The sequence below is a fragment of the Tupaia chinensis genome, unplaced genomic scaffold, assembly GCF_000334495.1.
Source record: "Tupaia chinensis unplaced genomic scaffold, TupChi_1.0 Scaffold144174_1, whole genome shotgun sequence".
NCBI lineage: Eukaryota > Metazoa > Chordata > Mammalia > Scandentia > Tupaiidae > Tupaia > Tupaia belangeri.
The window spans coordinates 16,424-28,732 of NW_006204031.1; the positions used below are offsets into that span (position 1 = coordinate 16,424).

Here is a 12,309-nt window from a genome sequence, read left to right on the forward strand (position 1 = left end):
CAGTTGGATTGCACACGGCTAACCATACAGTTTGAGTCCTGGACCCAAAAGCTCGAGAAACACACTGGGCACATGTGCATGTGTGCCCAAAATCTCAAAAGGAAATAGAAATGGAAAAGGGATTGTGGCATGACCATTTCCCACGGGGGATACTTTCTCCTTTCCCTCTCTGTCCCTCTGTCTCCCATATGTGGCCTCTAGCAAATTTAATTCGTTAATTAACCAGAAAATTAAAGTACCCGAATTATCTACTGATCAAGCTGACTCATCCACATGGAGAAGGTGAGCCCTAATACCACAACAGTTCCCCTCCTTGATTACGTTTTGCGAAATGAGGGCCAAGAGGTAACCTGAATTCATGGCCCAGCTGTGGTGGGTGATTGTGGTTGATGGAGGCAACTATAAATAATCATTCTCTAACTCTTTGCCATTGTATACCTTTCAAGTCATAAAATTATTTTTAAAAAATTTTGGTGGTTGTTATTGATAAAGTCACTAAAAATTAAGATCTATCAGGTCTGGTAGCCTCAGAGGAAAAGGACCAGTGCAGGACAGGTGTCAGAACACACAGTAGCAGTAATGGTGATAAAGGCGGCCTTGGTGGCACCTTGGAGAAAGAGCAAGAGCATCGGGTTAGAGAGACCTGAATTTGAAGCCAGTTGACCCTTAGCTCATAACCTTGAGCAAGTTTCTTCACTTCCTTGAACCTCAGTTTCCTTCTCTGTGAAGTACAGGTTTACTATGTCTTCTGCCAAGTTGTTGGGAATAGTATGTATAAAAGTATCAAGCCAAATGCCTGATCATTGTTAACAGACTAAATGTAAAGAGGTTTTTTTGTTTTTTTTTTTTCCTTTTCTTATTCCATGGATAAGAAAAGTAAAATTCAAAGAGTTCAGATTAAATCCTCATTTTCTGAATCTGAAATCCAAAGCATGCCCTGCCTCAAGGAAGACAGTAAAGACAGAGGGAGCTAGCATTTATTGAGTGCCTATTTAGGATCAGAATATCTGGAATGGAGACTATGCCAGGCCCTTTCACATGTGTTATTTTAATCTCCATGATCCCAAGAAACAGATGTTATTAGGCATTATTGCCACTTTATTGACAAAGACACATCCTTTTTTTAAAATGTACAGACCAGCAACAAGATCGATCTTGAGTCAGCAGCGACTCTTAAACAGTGAAAATGGGTTTAAAAAATATCTGGCTCAGTCTTCATCACATCCGATGCTGGAAGACTTTCTATAGCATTCACCGCCTGAGCCTCCGAAGACCCTCTGGCAGTTGGCCTCCTTGATTTTTATCAGTTCCAAACTCCCAGGACCCCCACTTAGGACTCTTATGCCTGGCCTGGAAAAGGGAGAAACATACCAAACCTGCTTTGCACCCTCAGACCCAGGGGTCTGAGCCAGCTCTTTCGGGCTTGAGCCCTCCTCCTGCTGGGTATGTCTCTAAAACAAGAAAGTAGGACTCCTGGGGAAGTGTCTGAAAGGGCCTCAATTTCCTCAGTCATAAAATCAGAGACATACCTTCCATATTAGAGTGATGTTCTCCAAGTGCCACAGTTTAGTCACTAAGTTATAATAGATGTGGAGGAGTCTCCAAAACTCCTAGACCCAAAGCCAAAGGTTTAGGTTAGAGCATGCTGAGGAACACGTCTAGCTCAATGGCTTATCTGCAGTATGGCAGTGAGTGACTCATCTGTTCCTGTCTCGCAGCCCATGTGAGCATCTGTTAGGGTTGGGAGAGAGACCCAGGAGCATTGTCATTCCCTGAGTATACAGCCTAGGCTAGGCCCTGCACTAAGTACTTCACACAGGGAGCCATGTTGGAGGACTTCTTGTCTTTGATTTGGTTTGTTTTTTTCTCTTCTTAAGAGAGAAACAAGGCCTGGGCTATCCCCTAGCCTAGTGGTTAAGGATCCCATGTGGTTGACTACACAGTTTGAATGCTCGCCCTGGCAGCCTGAAAAACATGCCCCACACACGTGCATGCCTGCCCCAAATCCCAACAGCATGGAGAAGTGGAGAAGGGACTGAGGTGTGACTGTTGGGGGTCCTTTCTCTCTCTCCCTTTCTCTCTTGGTGTCTCTGTCTCTCTCCCTCTGGCAAGTGCACATGCCCTCTGGTAATTAAACAAACAAAAAAAATGGTAAAGAGAGCAAGGCCAGTCCCTACTTGGCATAGGCTGAGTGGTCTCCCATAGAAGGGTTTGAAGGAGACAGTTTACAATCTCTAAAGAAGATGTCAGGACATGAGGGGCAAATTCTGGAAACAGCCCTGACCTAATACGGAGCCTACTTGCCCCTTGGAAGCAACTGACTATGAAGACAGAGCTGTCCGTGCAAGCACACACCCTGGGTGCAGGCCCATCAGGGCAGGAGAGTGCTCAGTTAGCTTGTGACCCTGTGCCCAAACACGTACATGTATATGCCATACACAAGTATATGTACACATTTTGTTTTTGTTTTATTTTGTATTACATGCAAATGGGAACTGTACATATTACTCAGATTTTTCCCCATGATACATAATAAATACATACATTTAATTCTCTTGCCAACTGCTAATTATGATTTATAGTTTGGCTACATTCATCTTTTTTTTTCCCCCAAATGTTCTTGAAATCATACTCTATATTATGCTCCTCTTTTTTCACTTAATTTTAAATCAATTCCCATGTCATTAAAGGCTCTTTGTAAACATAATTTCAATGACTGCATCGTATTCCAGAATATGTCATAATTTACCAATGTACTTTCTGCCAATTTGGAGCTATTAAAAATGAAAGCACAATGAACATTATAAAGCATTAAACTATCTCCACATTTCTGGTTATTTTCTTTAGGGCATGGACACTTTTAGTCTTTGTCCATGCAACCAAATAGATTTTTCCAAAAAAAACATAATGAACTGTGCTCCTGCCAGCAATTCCTGAGAGGCTTTCCACGTCTGTTCTTAAAGCCTTACTGGGACCAGCAGTTAATGTAATGGCTATGTCGCTGGACTCCCATGTAGTCGACCACAGTTTGAGTCCTGGACCCAGTGGCTTGAACTCACACCGGACATGTGTGCATGCGTGCCCAGGATCCTGAGAGGAGAATGGAGAAGGGATTGCGGTGTGATTTCTGGGGGTGATTTCTCACTTTCTGTCTCTCTATTTATCTCTTTCTGGCGAGCGCACGCGCCCTATAGCAAAAACCTCTTTAAAAAAAAAAAAAAAAGCCTTACTAATATACTAGACAAAATTTGCATATTACTTTATGAGTGAGGTTAGTTTTGTCCGATCAATTATCCATGTGCAGGTCCTCTTCCAAGACTGCCTGATCACTTGCTCACATTGTTTCAGTTCTCTGAGCCAGCCCTTCCTTCCTTACCACTGGCCTGATCCAGCCCTGAGCCGTCCTGCCTATATGTTTATTACCCACCCTAGGCTCAAAGTGGCCCTTTCCCTCCTGGTTCTGCATCCCTTGTCACCTGCCCACAAGCTTCTCTCACTCCCTCCGCAGTCCCGTGGCTGGTCTCTCACGTCTACCATGCCTGTTTGTGCCCCTCGCTCTGCATCTCCTTAAGCCTCCATACCAGAAAACAGAACAACCAAACCCAAGCCTAGAATGTTCCAGCAGGCTGCCAGGGTCTGTCATCAGTCTGGGAGTGGTGCTGACAGGCTGGCAGATATAGCCGGGGCCTTGCTGTTCTGACCTGGGCCCAGGGAGGGGCACCATGGGGGCCTAACCTGCTGGGACTCTGCACAACCCTCTCATCTTTTCTTTTCCCACTTTCCTCCTCTCCCCATGATTCTGACTCAAGCTTTAATTTTCACAAATGATATAATTTGGTGATTCGGGGTTTCTGCAGAATTTCTGAGATCCTCAGAGCACGGGGGCCTGTTTGCCCTTGTTAGAGAAGAGGGACCCTGGATGCTCTGCAGACCCCGTCAGGCTATGGTAATAAGCAGGGGCTGTTGGAGCTGCAAAGTGTAAACCTGGTCCTTCTTAGTGAGACTTCGCAGAAATCCCACTGGAGATTTTTCTGCCCCTGCCCTGTCTACTTTCCTTCATAATGATAAATGGCTGAAAAGAAAACTATCTAATCTCCAACCTGCTTGCTTTTTTTCTTCTCTTTCTTCAAGGAGAGAAGGAAGAACACAGTCACATAAAACAGAGTCCTTCATCGCCTGCTTCTCAGGAGACAGTTCTTTCCCTTTTCATCCTGGGCCTGTTTCTGATCTGTGATGGGCTCGCATTGAAAGCTCCAGACTGGCCCTCTCTAATCAGCTGCGACAGACGCTGCAGTTGCTTGGATTGCCCATCGAAATTGAATTGATTACCGGCCCCTTTGCCATTTTGTTCTATGCACAATTGCTTAATAGCTGTCACCTTGGCTTTCAGTCCCCGCTGGCTTTGGGCTGACTGGTTCCCATTACTCGGGATAGCCAGTGCAAGTTCATCACCTTTACAGGATGCCCCTGATTGATTCCGTATGCCTTGGAGACCTGTAATGTCTTTGCGTGGGGGGAACAGGGGTGGTTGTGGGGACAGAATAGAAATCTCTTGGCCGCAGGAACCGCTGGGTTTCACTGCAGGGCTTGTCATATTTGAATCATTACCAGGATCTCTTGTCAGGAGTGCGGCCTTTGCTGACATAGCTACTAATGAATTTGTAAATTTAATTAAAAAAATTTTTTAAAAAACCCAGCCTATTCTAACCTTTGCTGTCGCCACCTGCCACTTGTGTGGGGTGGCAAGCAGAACTGGTGCTCTTCTGGCCAGAGCTGGTCTTCGAAATGACAGTCCCTCCTTCGCCAGCCACTTCCCTTGCCTGCCTAGCAGAACCCGGGCTTGGAGGGAAACATCTTTCAAGTGAAATCCTTTGCACTGGGAACTACTTCAATTAGACAGCAGGGGGAATGTTAACATGCCCTCCGGCCTTTTAAGTGGGTTTTAATTTTATGTTGTAAGATAAGACACTGCAGGGCTGGGCTGCTACTCCTCCAGCAGGCTCCATTAGTGGGGCCAGGAGAGGCCTCTTGACCCCCTGAGGCCCAGCCAAGGCTGCAAGTTGGTTTGGTTTTTTAACAATTTGTCAGCCTGACCTAGCTTCTCTTTTTCTTCCCCCTTTTGTTATTCCAGGCTCTGTTGCTGAGAGCTGTTGGGTGGCTGAGCTGTGAGTTGGAGGCTGGAGCCCTGGAGGCTGCCTGCCCCTGACCATGCAGCTGAATGTTAATCGGCTTTTCCCTCCTTCCCAGGCAGGGCACAGCAGAGGCAGACCCTTTTCATGTGGCAGGTTTCTGGCCTGATGATGTATGACCCGTTGGCGCTACTGAATGGTGCCCTTTGTTCCAGGATATCCCATGTGCCCCCTTTTTATTGAGTTGTTGATTCAGAGGGCCAGGAAAGTTCCACAAATCCCACTACAGGCCCAGCTCTGGCCATGCCCAGGTGGGGAAGCCCAGGAACCTCATGTTTCCCAGCAAGCCAGTAGGAAGCTGTGGGCTGCCTCGGGGAAAATGACCCCCTAAGAAAGTCCAAAGAGGCTTTCTTTACCTCCAACTCAGCCAACTATGTGCAGAGAGCCCTGGGAACATACAAGTCCCTAGCCCTCTGCCTGGGTCCTAGAAGGTGTGGAACATTCAGATGTGTATTCTTCACTCCTGAAAAGAAAGAGCAGAACAGGTGTGAATTAGAAAGGGCACCCCCCTCTCGTACCCTGGGCCAAACTCAAGTAAGTTTTCCTCTGTGACCAACAAGCCGAAGGTGGGAGCCAGCAGCTAAGGGAGTCTGCTGTTCTGCAGGAAGAAGTCCAGCTAGACAGCCACCTTAGAGCCATGAGGGAAGGCTCTGGGGAAAGAGGAGACAGACTGACTTTTGACCCAGCAGGCAAGCTCCTCTTAGTCCTGATGAGGACAAGGACTGAAGGGAGCCCACCCTTGCCTTCTCTTCTGGGTTCCCAGACCAGCCTGCAGTGCCCATGGTGAATGAGGGTGAGCAGCTTTGGAGGAGCCAGGAAGGGAAGGGGCAAGAGGCAAGGGCTTGAATGGGGGGAGCCCCAATAGCACCTCCCTACATCTGCTTCTCTCTCATCAGGATTTTATCTCCTTTTTTCTCTGTTTGTGGAGAAGCTTTAGGGATCTGGCAGAGGACTGAGCAAGTAGAGGGCTTTTCCAGGGCTTGACTTGTCCTCTCAGGGTGAAGGTAGCTCACGAGTTCACACATCTGGCTGTTCCAGGAGCCCTGGGCTCTGAGTCTAATCTGCTCCTCGGTTCCTTTTCTGAAATAGCTGTACAAATCTCACCAAGAACTTGAGACCACTTCTCCCAAATTGCCAGGTTCTGTGTTGGTCCTAAATTCCTGTACTGTGAGCTCAGAGGCTCCATGGACATGAGGCACTGAGTCTCACCTGGCATTTGAGAAAAAATACAAGCCAAAGAGGAGCCAGAAGCCACTGCTGAGCCAAGAAATGAGAAACCAGTAATAAAGAGCATCCACACACTTCACAGTTGTAAAATGGCTTTATGTTCCAATATGTAAAATAAAACGTCCATGCTATATAACAAAACACTTGAAGTTCCATATCATCTGTTAGCTAATGTGTTTTCTAATAAAGCTTTATCTGTATTCTGTGTGTGTTTATATATATATATATATATGTTTATCTAAACCATTCTTAGTTTTTATCATCAAACATGTAATAAAAATTTAAATAGATGTCTTTCCAAATATCTCCTCCAATGTTTATTTTTATTAAGTTTATTCATTTTTAAAAAGCAAAGCTGAATTTGAAATGTGGTAATAGCTATTCAGCATGCAAAGAGTTTAGTGATTTCCCAGATTTGACGTACAGTTCACACCAGGCACACTAATGGACTGGTTATGCTGAAGAGCAAGGCCGAGGACTATGAGATCTCTTCACTGGAGAAGAATTATCTTTGCTCCTCTGAGCTCACTGGCTAAATTCACTGGGGGGAAAAAAAGGTTTTTTTATATCAATTCTCTTTATTTCTGTTGGACTTTCTTGTTCCAGAGGTCTATATTTTCTGGGAGCAGATCAGGCCTTGAAGATGTCAGACCTCAGCTCCAATGTGGTCTCCTGGGATGTTGGCAGGTGAGGTGTGTTTCATAATCGCCAGTTGTGGGGTGCGTATGCCACACCCTGCACATTAAAAGAGATTGTATGTTGAGGAGCAAGGCAGGAGGGCTTTGTACTTTATGACAAAACCTGAATGATGACAGAGATGCAACTGGTTGCATTTTCCCACCTTCTGAGGGGGAAAAAAGCAATTTAAAAAATACCCATCAGGTGGCAGTTAGCATGTGACCCTTTCTGAGTATCATCCCTCAGGCCTTGAAGTTCCAGGAACTGATTTCCATGCCACTAACTGAGCAGCTAGCTCTCCTCTCAAACCACACCTCGTGACTTGGCCGAGCCACCTCCTGGTAGTCTCACAAAATCTCCAGAAGCCAAAGTGGGCCTCTTGCTCTGAAAACAAGATTCTCAGCTCCCCTTGAAAATAGAAGGCTGGGAACCCATAGCTGTGCACAGAGCCCTCCCACGCCAGCAGGGAGGCCTACCTGGTGGCAGAGCCCGCATCACTAGGTCCCTGAGTAAACCCAGGTTCTATTATTCAAAAACCTCTAACTCAGATGAACCTTCCATTCCCATCCTACCAATGAGCATGTCAAGTGGGGTCAAATAACACTTCTTAGATAATTGGTTGTTGGATTTTGTGTTTCTTTTTTGCTGTGACCTCCGTTGTATGTCAGAAGATAGAAGCTTTCCAAATACATCCATGCATGCGCACACGCACACCCCCACACACATCCTTTGAAGTACTTTCCTGTGTTTCTTGGTAGTGCAGGCTACCCACAAAGGTTAATGCCGGTTAACGTGGTCCTGGGACTGTCAAGGAGACCTGGGAGTCATCCGTCAGTCCAGTTCTCTACAGTCCCCATTCCTGAATGGTACTGCAAGGAGGATTCCCGGGACAAGGAGAAGCTCTGGGAGTAGAGAAACTCATTGGCAGCGTTCAGGTGTGGAGAGGGCGGCTTCCGCTCACACACTGGAGGGAGGCCGCGCTCTCTCGGGAATGAGGCAGCGGGCCCCCGCTCTCGGACCTGAGACTGTGAGAGCTGATTGTAGACACTGAAGTGGGTGTTTCCTGGTGGCTGAGAGCTCTGAGCAGAGATGGTGGGCAGCCGAGGCATCATAGTGGTGGTGGCGAAGTGCGTGGGGAAGGGCTGGTAGGGCACAGTCTCCACAGTCTGAACGCTGTAGCCAGTGTACGGGGACACCGAAGTCCACATGTTACAGCTCAGCGGGGGTGGGGGCAAGTCGTCCACCCCAGACACCCCAGCAATCTCAGGCCCAGAACCTGAGTACATACAGGCTTCTCTCGGGGTCACCTCATTGCAATAGGAGGGGCTCAGCATCTGTTGGTCATAGGGAGGAGGAGAACGGAAATAGTGATCCTCCCCCACCGAAGAGGGAGCTTCCAGATAGGATCTCTTGCAGGGTAAGTCCAGGTGGCGGGCACTGTCTGCTGGAAGACAAAGAAGTGTTCAGAAGAGCCATTTAGACTCGCCCAGGGCCCAGAGCACCCCTGTGAGATCCAGGACAGCCTACCCTTGTCGTTCAATGCCCTCCCTTGCCTGGGTCACCCTGGCTCCCCAGAACCATTGTAATCAGCTACAGTGTTTGTAAGGTGGTAGCAGCCAAGATGTGGTCAGATTATGGGCCCTGCTTAGAGGCCACAGGGGACACTACATCACTGGACGCTGAGTGACATGCTTAGCCAGGCAGCACACAGCTTTGATCCTTTTCCAGCCTGAGTCTGGAGATGGTATGAGGCCTTGATGTGCACTGGCATTCTCGGGCTAGACCCATCCCAGCCATGGGAAGTGGTGGCAATTGCCAGGCCAAACCAGACCCAGAGGCCACATCTGTCTGAACTAGCCAGAAAATGAGGCCATGATGTTTCTGCCTTAAGCCTCAGCTCCTAGGAAGGCCTCAGTAAGCCAAAGCTAATTGAAGGCCTATTTGCATTGCTTTTAGAAGAGGAAGTTAAGGGCATATACGTTCACAGATCCATCAGATTATTATCATGCAATCTCCAATCAACAGTGTCTACGAAAGTAAGAAATAGAGCTGACAGTATGTGAAAAGGGTAACAGACTTTTCAGGCTAAGGAGGAGAGGTGGCAAATCACGCACAATCCCTACCGTGAGGGCTTCACTCTCTGGAAGGCGCATCCTCCCCTGGAATCTAGGGATGACCTGAACCCGAGGACTTGGGCAGGAGCCCACTTAACAAATTTAAGAACACTTATCACAGCTTATCTTGGCCTCTCTCTTGTTTTCTCTAGGGCTTTATTCTTTTTTTTTTTTTTTTTTTGGAGAGTTTTTGTTTGTTTGTTTGTTTTTGTTTTTGTTTTGTTTTGTTTTGCTATAGGGCACATGTGCTCACCAGAAAGACAGAGAGAGACAGAGATAGAAAGCAAGAAATCACCCCCCACAGGGGATGGCCACACCACAATCCCTTCTCCTCCATTCTCCTCTCGGGATCTTGGGCACGCACGCACACATGCTCGGTGTGAGTTTAAGCCACTGGGTCCAGGACTTAAACTGCAGTTAGCTATATGGGAGTTCAGTGACATAGCCATTACTCTCTAGGTCTGCTGGTCTCTCTAGGGATTTATTCTGAGAGCTGTGTGTGGACATGGACCTGGGGGATACAGGGGCTGAGTTTGAAGCCTGCCTCACCTCTGCCCTGTGCCCCCTCTGGAGGCATCCATCCTGTACTCACCTCTGCCCTGTGCCCTCTCTGGAGGCATCCATCCTGTACTCACCCCTGCCCTGTGCCCTCTCTGGAGGCATCCATCTTGTACTCACCCCTGCCCTGTGCCCTCTCTGGAGGCATCCATCTTGTACTCACCCCTGCCCTGTGCCCTCTCTGGAGGCATCCTCCCTGCCGATGGGAGACTTGCTCCTCTCCCTTTCCAGCTCTCATTCTCCCTTCAGATATCCCGCCCTCATCTTTCCCCAAAACTCTTCCTTTCTCCACTCAGATTTGGCAGGTAGCCCTGTCACTCTAGGTCAGGAGTGAGCAAACTTGGTCTGTGAAGGACCAGATAGTAAATAGTTTAGGTTTTTTTGGTTTTTTTAGAGGTTTTCGCTATAGGGCGCGTGCGCTCATCAGACAGACAGAGAGAGACATAGAGACAGAAAGTGAGAAATCACCCCCCAGGGGGGATGGTCACACCGCAATCCCTTCTCCTCCATTCTCCTCTCGGGATCCTGGGCGCGCACGCACATGCGCCCGGCATGAGTTCCAAGCCACCGGGTCCGGGACGCGAACCGCGGTCCACTACATGGGAGTCCAGCGACATAGCCATTACGCTAACTGCTGGTTCCCAATAGTTTAGGTTTTGTGGGCCATGCAGTATCTGCCACAACCACTTGACTCTGCTGTTGTCCCACAAAGGCAGCCATAGACAGTACATACATAAACGAGTATGGCTGTGTTCTAATAAAACTTTGTGGATATGGGGCCAGTAGATGGCATGGTGGTTAAAGTGGCTGGACTCCCACAAGGCTGACTGTGGTTCGAGTCCCAGACCTGACAGCTTGCTTTCTCACTTTCCTCTCTTTTTCTCTGTCTCTCTCTGGTCAACTTTTAAAAAATAAAAATAAAATAATGACAATGAATAAAATTAAATAAAATTAAATTTTTAAAAACTTTATGGATACAAACATTTGAATTTCATATAATATACACATATCATGAAATTTCTCTTTTGATTTTTTCCAACTGTTTAAGAATGTGAAAGCCATTTTGTAGGGGCAGCAGGCTAGATTTGGTCCAAGGGCCACAGTTGCTGCCCTCTGCTCTAAGCCACTGAATTCTAACAGGACTTCTGCAGCGAACACTTGGAGCTCTGCCTGGCTAGTCTCAAGGAACAGGGCTGAGAGAACATTCTGGATTGCAAGCACAAGTCTCAAGACTCATTCCCAAAAGAATGTCAATGGCCCAGTGAAGTCTAGAGAAACTCAGACCTGGTATCAGAGCGTTTTCTCAGCTCAGAGCTCGTCTTCACCAGAAGGCCCAGAACAGACAGTGCCGTAGACCATGCTCTGCACCCACAGTAGTTCACACCAACTCTCAAGCAGCCTTTGCAGATCTTGGAATGGTGAAGTGGAGAGCCCTGGACACAGGACTCGGGTCCTCCCTGGTCTGAGGGTGCTTTGATAAATGACAGCCCTGGTCTGAAACCATCTGGGTATGAAGCTTCAGCTTCCTCCTGTACTTCTAGGTAGGCCTCAGCTAATTGTGTGTCCTTTGCCCACTTCACAGCGGCTCTCAAAGCAGTATCCACAAAGGTCATTTGGAACTGGACAGAGGTGCCTGTGCCTGGGAACACCAAGGCCACAGCTGGCTGTGAGGATTCTGAAGGTTGTGTTAAAGGTGGGAACAAGTAATCCTGCACTATAAGGATGACCCTGAGCCTGGGCGCGCCACACAAATAATTGCACATGTGTGTGTGTGTGTGTGTGTGTTGTGGGGAGAGCCTCACCCCTCACCCCTCTGACCCTCTAGGGTTTCTAGGCCAGGAGAGAGCTACCTCGTCTTTTCAGGCAGTGGTAGAAGAGGCTCGAGTCCCTCTGGGTAGGGAAGGTGTTGAGAGGAAGGTCCTGGGTCTCTGCTGCGGCGAACTGCATGTGAGCACCGTTCTCGTACTGGTAATGCTGGAGGGCCTGGTGGGCGCCGTGCAAGGGACTGACGTCTGGCTTGGATGAGAGCTGGGTGGAGACCACCCTCTGCCTCATGATGCTTTTAGAAATCACGGGATATTCTTTGCTGAAGGGGGGTGGGGGGAGGAAGATATCGGAGAGACAGGAAGAGAGTAAAGATGCTTTGAAGGTCACCCAGGTCACATGCCTGACCCCAGTCTTTCCGCCCCAGCCTCAGCTGGCCGGGGCAGTCTCACCTCTGGAGCCGGGCCACACGCAGGTCACTGTCGTCACTCCCCCGGAATCCCTTGGCAAAAGGGTTATTCTCAATTTTCAGCTGTGTGATCTGTCAGGAGAGGACACATGTAGAGTTGCTGAGAGGACAGAAGACTGGGCTGGTCTCTGGCACCCCCTCAACCACCATGATAGGATCTGTTATTTGCGCACCCCAGTCCTAAGCCCGCTGGGGGCCTACTGGCCCTCCGTGGCCTTGCCTTTCACTTCCAGCTTGTCCCTGGCTCTTACTCTTTCTATTAGCTCTCGATACTCTGCTCCTGCTCCTCTCCGCATCCCCCTCCCTCTGC

General features: G+C 48.2%; 1 protein-coding gene across 1 annotated transcript in view; it reads right to left on the reverse strand.

Annotated features, from left to right (window-relative positions):
- Window positions 1–7,397: 7,397 nt before the first annotated feature.
- TBX4 (T-box transcription factor 4) overlaps window positions 7,398–12,309 on the reverse strand; it is a 28,893-nt gene continuing 23,981 nt past the window's right edge. The window contains exons 7-8 of the mRNA XM_027767353.1: window positions 11,617–11,852; window positions 7,398–8,535 (exon numbers count right to left, since the gene is read on the reverse strand). Of these exons, the coding sequence (XP_027623154.1) occupies window positions 7,919–8,535; window positions 11,617–11,852 (853 nt within the window). The 3' untranslated portion in view covers window positions 7,398–7,918. The remainder of the gene's footprint in view (window positions 8,536–11,616; window positions 11,853–12,309) is intronic.